This window comes from Puma concolor, chromosome B1 (genome assembly GCF_028749965.1).
Source record: "Puma concolor isolate L17-30 chromosome B1, mPumCon1.1.hap2, whole genome shotgun sequence".
Taxonomy (NCBI): domain Eukaryota; kingdom Metazoa; phylum Chordata; class Mammalia; order Carnivora; family Felidae; genus Puma; species Puma concolor.
This window is the reverse complement of record NC_141670.1, coordinates 59,445,334-59,460,905: the sequence shown is the minus strand read 5'-3', so window position 1 is coordinate 59,460,905 and position 15,572 is coordinate 59,445,334. Positions and strand designations below refer to the sequence as shown.

The 15,572-nt window shown below is 38.2% G+C and overlaps 1 protein-coding gene across 9 annotated transcripts in view; it reads right to left on the bottom strand.

Moving 5' to 3' along the window:
* Positions 1–15,284, bottom strand: part of NEK1 (NIMA related kinase 1) — a 237,355-nt gene extending 222,071 nt beyond the window's left edge. For 7 of the 9 annotated variants that reach the window (XM_086703869.1, XM_086703870.1, XM_086703872.1 and 4 more), the window contains exons 1-4: positions 15,129–15,284; positions 14,698–14,821; positions 4,190–4,338; positions 3,667–3,763 (exon numbers count right to left, since the gene is read on the bottom strand). In XM_086703869.1, the coding sequence (XP_086559995.1) occupies positions 3,667–3,763; positions 4,190–4,306 (214 nt within the window). In that variant the 5' untranslated portion in view covers positions 4,307–4,338; positions 14,698–14,821; positions 15,129–15,284. Of the gene's footprint in view, positions 1–3,666; positions 3,764–4,189; positions 4,339–14,697; positions 14,822–15,128 lie in introns of those variants that run through there. The other 2 variants (XM_086703867.1, XM_086703873.1) reach the window with 2 other exon arrangements.
* Positions 15,285–15,572: the final 288 nt, after the last annotated feature.

Sequence of the window (15,572 nt, the reverse complement as noted above, 5' to 3'; positions counted from 1 at the left end):
AGCCCGATGCAGGGCCCAAACCTACCAACTGTGAGATGACCTGAGCCAAAGTCGGACGCTTAACTGACTGAGCCACCCAGGCGCCCCTAAAATTGACGGATTTTAAATGTTTGCATATATAAGTTATTTTTAATCATTTTAGAGAACAACATTTGTATTTTAGGGCTTCTAAAAGCTTTTACTGAAACTACAGAGGTTCAAAGAACTACATGGATTACAATGAGATCATTCAGGTAAGGTAGAAATATATATGAATCACCAGATAAAACTGTATCATATAAATTATAGAATGAATTATAAGCCAAGGTTGGAAAGTGAGAGAGACACAGGAACTCTTACTTCCTTTAGTCTAACAATTCCACTCCTACAGAAATACTATGATAGTACACAGACACCTGTACAAGGATATTCAATGCAACATTATCTGCAATAGTGAAAAACTAAAAACAACCTAAGTGTCCCTAACAGAAAACTGGCTAAATAAACTGTGATAGAACCATACAATGCACACAATGGGATATGCTGCCGTTGTTATAAGAAAGTTATAAAGAATGTGGTGCATCAATACATAATGACATGGAAAGAAATCTATGAGATATAAAGTGAAAAGAGCAAGATGCAGAAATAGATAATATCATCCCACTTGTTTCTAAATGTTAAAAACTGTATGTATATGTTTGTTCCAGAAACTACAATAAAGAAACACTGAATTCATAACACTGACTATTTACCCCTAGGGGAATGGGAAAGAAGACGGAGTGAGAGGAACAGAGAATTTAGGCTCGTGCCAGCTGTACTTTTTGAATGTTTACCATGAGCATGTATTCCTTTAAAATTAAATAGCAGTATTAGGGATGTGTGGATGGCTCAGTCAGTAGAGCATCTGACTTCGGCTCAGGTCATGAATTTGCAGATGGTGAGTTCAAGCCCCACGTCAGGCTCTGTGCTAACAGCTCAGAGCCTGGAGCCTGCCTCGGATCCTGTGTTTCCTTCTCTCTCTGTTGCTCCTCTGCTTGCTCTCTCTCTCTCAAAAATAAATAAAGATTAACAAATAATAATAAATAAAATTAAATAGTATTAGAAGAAAACAACCTTATTTAAAGAATGTGCTACCTCTTGACTCATTTAGATGTTTCTATGTGAAGCATTCTATATAACTACAAAACACCCACTAGACTATTTGTTGACATATATTCAAACCTTTTATTTGAAATATTAAAATTCTGGTAATGAAAGAGAAATTAAACTAAAGGAGAAGCAAGGATAAAGATAAAGGAAATTCAGGTTCATGGGAAGGAGAAGATGGTTAACACTGTACCCTTTCACTTGTATAAATCCTCACTTCACTGCCATCATAAATAAATGAACTGAGTACCTTATGATATGTGTTAATTGATCCCTATCTTTTTAAGTATGTTCTCCTTTAGTACGTACCATGTTAATTTGGGAACAAGGATACTTTTGCTCTAATTCAGACTCTGAAACTGGTATGCGATTTGACCCTGAAACAAACATTTAAACTACCTACTACTTTCGATCTAAATTATCTTTCTGTTAAGAATCACTGTGCTGGCTGAAGTGCTGAATTGTGATTAGGGGAAACTGTGTTTCTGAAACACAATAAAGGCAAGGAAGGCTATTACTGGAACCCAATGGATTTGTTAAGGTTCCTCTTTTCCTCTCTTGCCAAATAGCCATATTTAATGAAAAACTGCAAAAAATATAGGACTTTCAAACACTTAGATCCTGCAGTGATCATGGTTTGAGTTATTCCACTTGGCAAAACAGACCACACCCAGCCAAGATGCTGCAGAGGGCAAAGGAGGACAAGGAATTGGTTGAGGAAGGAGAAAAAAACTATGATTATAAATTTAGGACTCAAGCAACAGAAAATCAGGAGCTGAAGTAGCTTTTTTTGGTTTCTTTTTTTTTTTTTCGTCTTTTCAACCCATTTCCTTAAATAAACAGTAGTGTTGTTAACTAAAAAATAAATACATACATATATACACAAATAATCTTTGTTTTATAATTTATAGGGATTTATGATAACAATGGGAAAGACTTCCAAAGGACTTCAACAAACCATCTTCACCTGCCTTTAGAGAAGCTTTGCTTTATCTTAGCTCCTGCACTACCAAATATATATTTCCAAAAACAGCATTATAGCTATGACATTTCAAGAACCTGAGAACACGGTCAACATACCTCAGTATCACAATAATGAGGTATACTAGAACACAAGTGATTAGGATACTTTCTAAAGCCACAACATTTTCTTAGTGGCAGTAGTGGTAGTAGTTAAAGGAAGCTTTGTTTTTTTTTTTTTTTTCAACGTTTATTTATTTTTGGGACAGAGAGAGACAGAGCATGAACGGGGGAGGGGCAGAGAGAGAGGGAGACACAGAATCGGAAACAGGCTCCAGGCTCTGAGCCATCAGCCCAGAGCCTGACGCGGGCTCGAACTCACGGACCGCGAGATCGTGACCTGGCTGAAGTCGGACGCTTAACCGACTGCGCCACCCAGGCGCCCCAAAGGAAGCTTTGTTTAAAATGACATGTTACTGGGGCGCCTGGGTGGCGCAGTCGGTTAAGCAGCCAACTTCGGCTCAGGTCATGATTTCGCAGCCCGTGAGTTCAAGCCCCGTGTCGGGCTCTGTGCTGACAGCTCAGAGCCTGGAGCCTGTTTCAGATTCTGTGTCTCCCTCTCTCTGACCCTCCCCCGTTCATGCTCTGTCTCTCTCTGTCTCAAAAATAAATAAACGTTAAAAAAAATTTTTTTTAATAAAAAATAAAATGACATGTTACTGTTTTTGCTTTGTCCAAATTCTTAAATTTAACCACATTGCTTCTTTTTAAGCAATCACAGTACCAGTGAGGCAATATAAAATTACACACAGACAATGTGGTGTTAGTGTTAGGTAGAAGAGACAGGAGCAGTGGAAGTAATGCCCTGAGACAGAGTCCCAAGTCCTTAAAGGAGAAAGACAAGGACAAGAGCTAGAGGCAAGGACAATGACAGATGAGCCACACATTAAAAGCCCTGGGGCACAACAACGTCACCTTCAGGCTTCCAAGACCTTGGGGTGTTCTCCTCCTTTCCTCTACCACCTCTGCCCAGGATAACCCCTAGAGTTATTACAATGCATTTGCATTGATGTGCTGCCCTGCCCTGGAGAAGGGCTGCCTTGAGTTTCAGGTACAAATCCCAGTAGGCTCAAAAACTACCCCTCTCAATCCGTGGGAGGAGTTTCCTATTAGAGACCACCCCACTGTAAGTCACTGCGCCTCCCAAACCACAGAGACCCAATAACATCCAATCCCAAAACAACCTATGGTAGATTCTACCAGCTCTCCCACCTGGTAGAGTGTACTTTTGCTTTAATAAACTGTTTTGTGCTTGTTACTTCCCTCCTGGCTGTCTTTATTCTAGCAAGTATCACACGTAAATCTCCTTGTGGGGAATCCAAGGACCAAGACCTCCATTCACACAATGCAGTCTCTCCCACTGGTAACATTAGTATTATCCTAGAATCAAGCTGATACTCATATACATATGTATGGAAGCAAAAATTATATGCTTTTCTTCCTGAAAATATGTTAGAAGGAAAATATCCAAAAGTTGTCACGTGGCTTAGTTCTTGTGAACTCTTGCAAAATTTATCTGACCTTCAAATGATTCTCTATACTGGACAATATTTGGATGCTTCATGTTTGCCAACACTGCAACTTCTCTCCGTGACTCTTCCCTTTCTTTATTGGACATCTTAAATGGGAGAGAAAAAGAAAACATTAAATTAAACCATCAATAAACAATCTAAAAGTCCATCAGTAAGAGAGTGGTTAAAATATAACAGTACCAATAAAGCACAGTCCAAATAACAAAATAAAGACAGAAGTTAAAGAGAATGAGTTGAATCCACAAGTAAAAACATTTTAAGATGTTCAAACTAGGTTAAGTTACACAACAGCAGGTGTTGTATTTTTTTAAACACACACATAAACACAAGCACACATCACAGAAAAAAATATGAAAGGATATACAGACTATTCTGAAATTAGTGGTTCTCTTTGGGATTATGGCAGCCTTTCACTTTGGGTTATGCACTGCCATGTTTGTTTTTGTTCTCTAATGGTGAGCCCTACTGAAACCAGACTATTAGTTGAATAACCAAAGAAAAAAAATACTTACTCTTGAGATGTTAATTTCCTTGATAACATATTGTCTGTCATCTTCTGTAGATTTAACAAGAATAGCTTTTCCAAATGAACCTTCTCCAATCTTCTGTAGTCTAATATACTTCTCCATGGTTCTTTTTCTAAGGCATCTTAACAGATATACTAGACATTAAAGAAAAGTAACAGTTAACAGAGATAAAGCATGTCTTCCATAACAATTATGTCAAATTCAATTCTAATTCCTTAGTGACTTGCTTACTTTAAAAAAAGATACTTAAAATCTTAAAATTAAATTAACTTTATCTCAATTTTACTCATACAACCTAGTTATAGTTCAAAAGAGAAAAACAGTGACATTTCAATGTTATAAGAATGCTTTGCAAAGTCAAATACTGTATATACTTAACGTACAGAGACAAAATTTTTCCTATGTGAGTTAATTAGCAGCATTATTTTATTATCTCCAATAAGAATGCATTTCCCAAAATTATTTCATTCTCTCTTATTAGACATTATTTACATTGTTTGTTATTATAGAAAAACTTTAAAATTTCTGTACATACATTTTTATGTACTTATTATAAGGATTTCCTTGGGATAAATTATTAGTTCAAAGAATATGTACATGTTAAAATTTTGAAACATTGAGCTTAAATGTTTTACAGAAATGTTATTTTTTTTTTCCTAAGAAATAGCACACAAGTGCAGGAGATGGGTGGAAAGGGAGAGAGAATCTCAAGCAAGCTCCATGCCCAGCACAGAGTATGACAGGGGACTTGATACCACAATCCTGAAGGCATGACTGGAGCCAAAACCAACAGCCGGATGTTCAAGACTGAGCCACTCAGGCACCCCTACTAATATTTTAACCAGCAGTGTACAAAAGTACCTCTTCCTAGATACCCTTTTAACACCGGTTATTATTTATTAAAATCTCTGAGAAGCCATAAAGGATAGTAGTTAATGAGCACTAAAACTTTAAGTTGGGGAGCCTGAATTTACATCCTGACTTTATCACTTTTTTATTATGTGACATTGGACAAGTTACTCAGCTTTATGTGTCTCAGTTTGCTCATCTGTAAAATGTGGATAACAATTGTACATACTTACAGAACTACTGGGAGGATTAGTTAATTTCAGTATTCTATTGTAGAATAATGCCTGACACATAGTGAGCACTGTCACTGTTGTTACTGTTACTCATTACATTCAACAGGGAAATGGTGTCTCATTTTTATTTGAATTTCTGCTGCTTATCAGTTAATTTGAAAAATTCTTCCACATTTATTGAACATTTGTATTTCTTCTTTTTTGAACTACTCATTCATGTTTTTTGTTCGTTTTCTACTGGAATAGTCTTTTTATTAATTTGTAAAAGTCCCTTTTTAATGAAGATGTTAGCCCTCTCCATCATAAATATTTTTTCCTTATATGCTATCTGCCTTTCTATTTTATTTACATATAAAAATTTATTTTGATATTATTTTGATATTAATTAAACATGTTATTAATCTTCGTATTTCTGCCTTTGGTATCATAATTAGACCCTTACCATACCAAGGTACCTGACTAGGGTCATTAGTAACTTTAGTAATAGTAATTTCAGGAAAGTGATGGGTGGGACGGAAGCCAGAGTCCAATCCTAGTTGGCGAAAGCTTAAAAAAAGTCAAAGGGAAGGAGGAGGGAAAGAGAGTGAAATGGTCACAATCATTAGCACAGTCTATTGGCAAGATTACCCCAAATTATAGTAAATTAATTCACTGTATTAATTTAAAACTAATAAATACTTAATTTATCTAACTTGTTCTTTTCTATGTCTATTCACATCAAGCAGGCCTTCAATGTAGGATTCCCTTCTAGGAGAAAATGGTCTTGTCATGAAGACCACATAAATATTTCTGTGACAGTTTACCATATTTCTCATGATAAATTAACAAATCCATGTTCTCATTTCATCCATCAATACTAAATTTGTTTAATTTTACTTTGCCTCTAAAATATGATCCAATCTCCCTAAATGACAAAATTTATATTCAGGACCTGTAAGACTAAAGTCCAGAACCCAGCCTCTGGTAAAATCAATGGGATAATTATGCCTGAGGAACTTCTGTGGGAAAGAGCCTTCTTCTATCGTAGAAAACACTACAACCACATTACATTTCAAACTTTCTGTAAGATATGACAAGGCGTTTAGCAACTTTAAGAAAAATAGGAAATTAACTATTACAATAACTATATAGTATCATCAGTGAGTTAAAGAAGTCACTCCAAACATACTCTCAAGTCCAAGATGGTCAACTGGCATAATATAATGGCTATCTGGGCACCAGCCAGAATTTAATGATTTCTCCCAGACATGAATATATTATATTACCATGCTATTTAGGAAAAAATAGCAAGATAAACTCATCTTAGAAAACTAAATTTCACAAATCAAATTACATTAAATAATAACCATATAATGAGATTATTTCACAACCATCATTATTCTGTGACTGCTGCCAAGAAAGAGAAACAAAATTAGTCAATTTGGCTCTGCCTCAAAATTCAGTTGCCAATTCCTTTCCAGGGACCACACTGATGAGACAGAAGTTCCAAGAGTCCCTAGTACCACACCCTACTGCCTACCACATTCCTGAGCACTGTGGTTCTGACAACTCAGTGTAGGAGAATCTGCTGCTCCTGCTAGTGAAGAACGATGATTCTAATTGCCAGCAAATACTGTCAAGTGCAGAAAGCTTTCTGAACAATAAAAGGCTTGTGGTCAATGGATTTCAGAGCAACTCACAACTCCTTCTTTTCTGCAGAGTCTACACTAAACTACTGTTGTACAATGGAGGAAGGGGAAAACATGAAAAGATAGACTACTTTCAGTGCCTTACAACATATTTAACCAAGCTACTTATTTCCTAGTCATGAGACTTCTCGGCTGCATTAAAATCCTAAAAGATTTTTCAAACTAAACGAAAAAGAATTAAAAAATGTACAATAGGCTTACACATCCAAAATCATCATAATGTATAACTGAAGGACCATCATAATCGTGTTCTAATTTCATATTTGTAATACACCGAAATTACAAATGTTTGTCCTTTCTGTGCTTCAGCTTCCAACATCAAATGAAAATCACAATACCAACTTGACACTATTCTTAAAGTCTCTAACAATTATATCAATGTAATCTCTATAATATATACCTGATATTAAAGATATTCAAAGCATAAAATCAAAGATGTTTTTGATATTTGAGCTTTCCAAAGAGTTATGTGATATAACAAATAAAATGATGGATCTGGAAAAACTATGTGACCAAAAGCAAACCACCTGATTTCTCTGCAACTTGTTTCCTTCATCTAAAAACACTAACAATTTAGGGCACCTGGTGTGGCTCAGTCAGTTGTATGTCCAACTTTGGTTCAGGTCATGATCTCACAGCTCATGAGTTCAAGCCCTGCATCAGGCTCTGTGCTGACACCTCAGAGCCTGGAGCCTGTTTCAGATTCTGTGCCTCCCTCTCCCTCTGCTCCTCCCCATCTCTGTCTGTCTCTCTCTCTCAAAAATAAATAAACATTTTTAAAAACTAAAAAAAGATAAATAAAAACACTAACAATTTAAAGATAATACTACCTTAAGGGCCCTACCAACTTTACTAGTCTATAATTCAAAGAAAATTAAAAAGTAGGTCACAAAATAGTACACTTCAACATTGTTTAGAATTGTACCATTAGCCACAAACAGTAGGAATGACAGAGAAATGCAGCCAAAGTCTTTCTTTCAGAGAAATCAAAAAACACAAGAGTAATTTCTTCAGCCTGTATCTTTAAAAAGTCAAAAAATAAATTACAATTTGGAGTTAAACATATCAAACTGAACATACATATTTGCCTCTACTTCTTTCCCAGACCTAACACAACTTTAAATGGATCAAAATGGCAGAACAGGAGAGAAAATAACAGCAATAAATTTCTGGCAGCTGACAAACACATGAACAAGCAGCAACCAACTTAGGAAACTAGAGAAAGTTGTACTGTAACCCAGCAGGGGGAAAGAAGTCAATTTCCACTACAAATTAGCTCAATAACAGGAAGAAAAAGGTGCCTCTGTGAGGGAAGATAATACCAGAACTAAAACAGGATTGGTTGAAAGGCTGTGTAATAGCATGAGACACACAGTTTGCCTCCTCCACCTCACCTAATCAGGTGACCACCCCTCTCTCATGCCGGCAAAAGACTATAGATGTCTCTAGATTAGGGATACCAACACAGCTGAGAATGGTACCATCCATGATGTGGGAGATTAAGTGAAGGTCTACATAATAAATGGTACCAGCCATGATTCTGTAGCTTGTATCAGACCATCCTACCTCCAAAAACAACCAAAATACTGAGTAAAATATATAAAACAACAGACAGGAATTGAGGGGCTATAATCATTGAGAGGTGGGAAAATGCTAATAAGTTCCACATTCACCCCAGCCTTCTCCCTAGAGACATTTTCCAAACTGTGACGTAGCACCATGGAGCTTAAGTAGAAAGCACCAATCCTATTGAGCTAAGGAGAAGAGAGGTCAGAGTTTAAGGCTGCCAAAATCCTGGAGAGAAGGAAAAAGAATAGAAAAAGCCCCAAATTCTGCACATAAATTCCTCTCCTGTCAGTTAGCCCATTCCCAAGTTGTGCATACTCAGAGCAAGATTAAAACAGACTAGTCCTGGGGCGCCTGGGTGGCGCAGTCGGTTAAGCGTCCGACTTCAGCCAGGTCACGATCTCGCGGTCCGGGAGTTCGAGCCCCGCGTCAGGCTCTGGGCTGATGGCTCAGAGCCTGGAGCCTGTTTCCGATTCTGTGTCTCCCTCTCTCTCTGCCCCTCCCCCGTTCCTGCTCTGTCTCTCTCTGTCCCAAAAATAAATAAACGTTGAAAAAAAAAAAAAACAGACTAGTCCTAACAAAGCCTAACACCAATTTTGATAGGATAAAAGACAGTAATCTGCTAATACTCCCATCAGCCTGTCAGAAAACATAACAAATTTTTTGGAAGATACATGTTCCAGAGTTTCTATGACTTTTCATTCACAACATCCAGTACCCAGTCAAAAATTATGAGGCGTGGGACACCTATGTGGCTTAGTGGGTTGAAGAGCTGACTCTTGATTTCAGTTCAGCTCATGATCCCAGGGTTGTGGGATGGAGCTCCGCATCAGGCTCCATGCTTATGCAGAGCATGGAGCCTGCTTACGACTCTCTCTCTCTCTCTCTCTCTCTCCCCTCCTCCCTCTCCTCCACTTGTGTTCTAGAAAGAAAGAAAGAAAGAAAGAAAGAAAGAAAGAAAGAAAGAAAGAAAGAAAGAAAAGAAAGAAAGAAAAAGAAAGAAAGAAAAAGAAAGCAAGCAAGCGAGCCTGGGGAGCCTGGGTGACTCAGTGGGGTTAAGTATCCAACTCTTGATTTCGGCTCAGGCCATGATTTCACACTCTTGGTATACAGTCCTGAGTTCGGCTCTGCGCTGACAGTGTGGAGCCTGCTTGGGATTCTCTCTCTCCCTCTCTCTCTCTGTACCCCCTCCCCACTCTCACTCCTGTTCTCTCCCTCTCAAACAAATATTTTTAAAAACTTATGAGGCCTACATAAAAAAAAAAAAAAAAAGAACCAAATAACCAAAACCAAAAGAAATAAACAATAGAATTAGAATTACAAATGACTCAAATATGGACATATCATAGAGGATTTTAAATAACCGTGAATAGTATGTTCAAGAAAATAAGAGGAAAAGATGAACAAAAGTGATTTTTTTTTAAAGATGGAGAATTTCAACAAAGAACTAAAATTTATTTTTTAAAAGTAAATGAACATTCCAGAACCAAAATAGAAGATATCTGAAATTAAGAAGGCATCACATGGCTTTTACACAGGATAGGATATAGTAGAAGACAGGTTTTTAACCTGGAAAATGAATCAACAGAAAATATTCAAGGAGCACCTGAGTAGCTCAGTTGATTAAGTGTCTGACTCTTTATTTCGGCTCAGGTCATGAACTCACAGTTTGTGATTTCTGAGCCCCACGTCAGGCTCCGTGCTAACTGCAAGGAGCATGCTTGGAATCCTCTCTCTCCCTTTTCCTCCCTCTCTCTCAGCGCTGCACCCCCCTCCCCACTTACTGGATCTCTCTCCCTCAAAATAAATGAATAAAACTAAAAAAAAAAAAAAAAAAGGAAAATAGAAAGAAAACACAAGCACACAAAAGAAAAATAGGGGGGAAGACTTAATATTAAAAGATTTGTTTGTTGGGGCGCCTGGGTGGCGCAGTCAGTTGAGCGTCCGACTTCAGCCAGGTCACGATCTCGCGGTCCGTGAGTTCGAGCCCCGCGTCAGGCTCTGGGCTGATGGCTCGGAGCCTGGAGCCTGTTTCCGATTCTGTGTCTCCCTCTCTCTCTGCCCCTCCCCCGTTCATGCTCTGTCTCTCTCTGTCCCAAAAATAAATAAACGTTGAAAAAAAAAAAAAATTAAAAAAAAAAAAGATTTGTTTTTTAATTTTTAAAGTTTGAGAGAGAGAGAGAGAGAGAGAGAGAGAGAATATGAATGGGGGAGGGGCAGAGAGAGAGGGGGGACAGAGGATCCAAAGCAAGCTCTGCATTAACAGCAGAGAGCCTCATGCAGGGCTTGAACTCATGAAATGTGAGATCATGACCTGAGCTGAAGTTGGATGTTTAACCAACTGAGCTACTCAGGCACCCCAAATCAGAAAACTTTTAATTCTTAGTCCCTACATTTAATTCTGCCCTAATAAAAACACAAGCTTTATGGGTCACAGTGATTAGACAAGCTGATTTGAAGTCAATATGAGAAAAAAGCAAGAACAGCCAGAGAAATACTGAAAACAAAACAAAACAAAAAACACCAATGAAGGAAGACTTTTCTACTTGATATCAAGACACATTTTTAGGGGCATCTGAGTCGCTCAGTAGGTTAGGCATCCAACTCTCGATTTTGGCTCAGGTCATGATCTCACAGTTAATGAGATCAAGCCCTGGGTGAGGTTATGCACTGACAGTGCATATCCTGCTTGGGATTCTCTCTCCCCCACCTCTCTCTCTGCTCTTCACCCCACTCTCTCTCTCTCAAAAAAAAAAAAAAAACTTTTTTTAAAAAAGGACACATTATATTACAATAACACACACATATATTACAGTAACTATGAAATTGACAGGCAAATCATAGAAAGTCCAGAAACCTATCAAAAACATTTTTTTTTAACTTGATGGAGGAGCATGGTGACATTTCAACTCGGTGGTGAAAAATTAAATTTTGAAATAAATAATATTTAGACAATTAGGTAGTAATGTGTGGAAAACACAAAGCTTACATTCATTTTCTTCACTTTACATCAATGCAAATTCCAGATGATAAACTACTTAAATGTTAAAAAAAAAATAGGATGACTTTTGATTGTTTTTTTAATTTTTTTTAATCTTTATTTATTTTTGAGAGAGAGAGACAGAGCATGAGTAGGGGAGGAACAGAGAAGGAGACACAGAATCTGAAGCAGGCTCCAGGCTCTGAGCTGTCAGCAGAGAGCCTGATGCGAGGCTGGAACTCACGAACTGCGAGATGGTGACCTGAGCCAAAGTCGGACACTTAACCGACTGAGTCACCCAGGCACCCCTTTGTCTGTTTTTAAAGAGAGAACATGCAAGTACACACGGTGAGGAGCAGAGGAAGAAGGAGAAAGAGAATCTTAAGCAGCTCCAAACCCAGCATGGGAGCCTGAGGGGAGGCTCTATCCCAGGTAGGGTGAGATCATGACCTGGGCTGACTGAGCCACCCAGGTTCCCCATGTATCTGACTCTTGATCTCAGCTTAGGTCTAGATTTCAGGGTCATGAGTACAAGCCCCACCCTGGGCTCCATGCCCAGTGTGGAGCCTACCTAAAATAATAATAATAATAATAATAATAATAATAATAATAATAATACAAGAGATAAATTTTGTTATGTATATTTTAATTTAAAAAAGTATAAGCCTTAGCATTTTTCACCCATCAGAATGGCAAAATTCAGGAAGTTTATTACCGTACTATGTTGGGGGGGAATATAAAAAAACAGAATATGGTGTGAATACAAATCGATACAAATACTAAGGAATATAAAATTCCACAATATCGCAGTGCCTGGGTGGCTCAGTCAGTTAAGTGTCCGACTTGGGCTCGGGTCACGATCTCACGGTTTGTGAGTTTGAGCCCGGCATCGGGCCCTGGGCTGACAGCTCACAGCCTGGAGCCTGCTTGGGATGTCTCCCTCTCTCTCTGCCTCTCCCCTGCTCACGCTCTCTCTCTCTCAAAAATAAATAAAACATTAAAAAAATTAATAAAGAAAAATAAAATCCCACAATATCTACCACTTTGATCCAGAAATTCCATTTTTAGGAATCTACCCTACAAGTATTTCCAAATGTATGAAAATGACACATACACAAACTTATCCTCTGCAACACTGTTTGAAATGATAAAATGTAAATATCCACAAGCAAATCAAAAAGAAGCAAGGGGGCTCAATCTCAGGACCATGAGATCATGACCTGAGCCGAAATCAAGAGTCGTACATTTAACTGACTGAGCCACCCACATGCCCCGATAAGAATTATTTTCTAGGTACCAGAATTATAAATTATAAATATGACATACTACCATTTGTGTATTAAAAGGAAATATATGTATGTATGTTTATACTTACTTATATATGTGAGTATACATATATATATATAAAATCCTTACATGTATACACACACATAATTCCTTGCATGTGTAATACCTCCGAAGGGATACACAATGAACTGGTATACTGTTGGCTGCCTTTAGGGACAGGAACTGAGTAATTAAGAGGAAGATTTTTTTCAGTCTTTTGTACCTTCTAAATTTTAACCATATGAATATATTATTTATTCAAAACAATAAATAAAATTTAAAAACAATAATAAATGCCGACAGAAAGAAGAATGCTAGCTAAATCAATTTCTCCAGTTAAAATCCTTAGACAGTACCCATTTCCAAACATTTAACGTTGACATTCAAAGTTCTCCTACATGGCATACTTTTCAAGTATGTCAACTATGTTCCAAAAAAACATCTTAGCCTCTAGTCAAATTAGACACCTTTTCTCACATTTAACTAAGACTTTTTTAAGCCACAATAGGGAGTGTTTAACAAAATAAAATTTGTGCACCAAATATGAAAAATGCCAGAGTACATGAACGAAAACTAGATCTTCACCAATCTGGAAATTTTAAATCTCTTCAGCTCTTTTTTAGCTATCTGATGGACAAATTTTCACTAAGAGTAACACTGGTAGAGGAATGTCAACTGAGTTCACGAAGTCCTTATGGTTCTGTCTGCAGCTACAATCCATACATATGGTTTTCCAAATATTAAATAACATTTTGAACGGTGGGAGAAGGACAATTTACCTTCTCAGTGAGTCAAGTCCCTGATCTATTTCCTATTAGTCAAAAAAGCAGACAGCAAAAATGGGATTCCATTAGACTTCTTTCAAAACATTTTTCTTCTCTGTAAGTCTATACAGACAACAATTACTGGCTTCCCTAATGGAAACCACCAACACGTAAGTAAAGAATTTATATTCATGAAATGGTGTCATGTCCACAACTTAGAGGGTAGAGATTGGAGTAAAATGTACTAGGAATACAATGTCACCGTATTAAAATTACCTCAACAGAACTTCTGTGGCCAAGTTCCATAACCCTTACTAAACTCCTAATGCTGACTCTTATTGTGCAAAAACCTGTTTTCCCACAAAAGATGCTCCTTACCTTTCACCTAGAACAAAGAGCAATTTGAAATGAAATAGATCTGTGGACTCTCTAATACCAAACAAATCTAAACTAGAAACAAAACACTACTTCTCTCCATATTTGGCTCCCCTCCATCATCTCTACAATACTGCTGCATCACATGAAAAGACTATTATTATATTGGATATTACTTTTAATCCTTCATAAATATTTCTATTACTCATCATGGCAAAAAAAAATTTCTGCTTCTTGTGGGTGGAGCTTAGAGAATAAAAATTAGGCCTGTATAAAAAAAGTTATGATGAACTCCAAAAGTAGTATAACTTTTAATGCCTTACATAGGAGATTGTTTCAAATTACATAAATTGAAATAGAAAACTATAAGCTACCAGTTAATTCTCACTCATTTTTTATTAAAATATATAGGTGCTTTAAAATCAGAGGCAACATATACGCAATGTAAATGACTGTTTATCCATACCAAGATTTCTATTATTATTTTAACTCCGTTATCACTATAACTGTTTAACTAATGTCTGAGGACTGCTTTGTATTACATACTGTTCTTGAGAGAATTAAAATTTTAATGAAATGAAGGTATTATTTTCCATGTACTTAAAGTTAGTATCCCTGCAAGCTCTACATAAGCAAGTCGAAGCAAGATCTCCTCATTCCCAATACGATTTTACTATTTTGCATATCATTGCTTCCCCCAAGTGCAACTCACCTCAATGACACAGGGCGTTAGCCGAAATAACGGTGATGATCGACAAGCATCGGTCTAGGTGTAGCAACCTTCCTTTGGCAATTAATGAGGCAGAGGCATCATCCCGCATTTTGAAAATGACATCCTGAAAGAGAAACCAAGTCTGTCTAACCTGCAGCAGCTCACAGACCACTTGAAAGGGGTGCACTGAGACTCCGACACCAGACTTTGGCTGACCCCTCAGTGTTGCCTCCTTGCCGCCTCCGGCAACGCCCCATGAAACAGGTCCACACTACTCAGAGCAAACGGATTGGTTTCTGAGCCCCCTTGGAAACGGCGGGCGGCTGCAGGGGGAGTGCCCGGGTTACCGCCCCTGCAACTTCACAGAGGTGGTTGCTAGTGGCCTCGACGGGATGGGGGTGGGGAGATGGCATCTGGGACAGGGAGGCTACCTGCCTGCCACGTCCTTCTGTTTCGCGACGCTTGTTCTGGACTCGGGGATACGCGGACAACTGCTTAGGACTCCGAGCGGACGACTATGCACCCTAGCGCCCCCAACCCCTAGCGCGAATGCAGAGGAAGGGGGAGCGGCCAGCGCGTCACTGGCGCTGGCGTGTGACGTCAGCACGCGGAAGCTGGCGCGCATTGGGGGTGGGGGGGAAGGAGTGGCGCGGCGTGGCAGGGCGGGGCAAAGGCACAGCAGGTGAGAGAGGATGGGAAAAGGAGGCAAAGGAGATGAAAGGGAAAGAAAAGAGTGAGCCAGAGATGAGGGCTAGAACTCACAAATAGAAGCTAATTTTGATTAAAGCATATTATACATTTTTCCCACATATACTACACAGAGAATGGCACTTTTTTTTGCTGTTAACGTGAAGGTTGTTCCTTAGGGATACCAC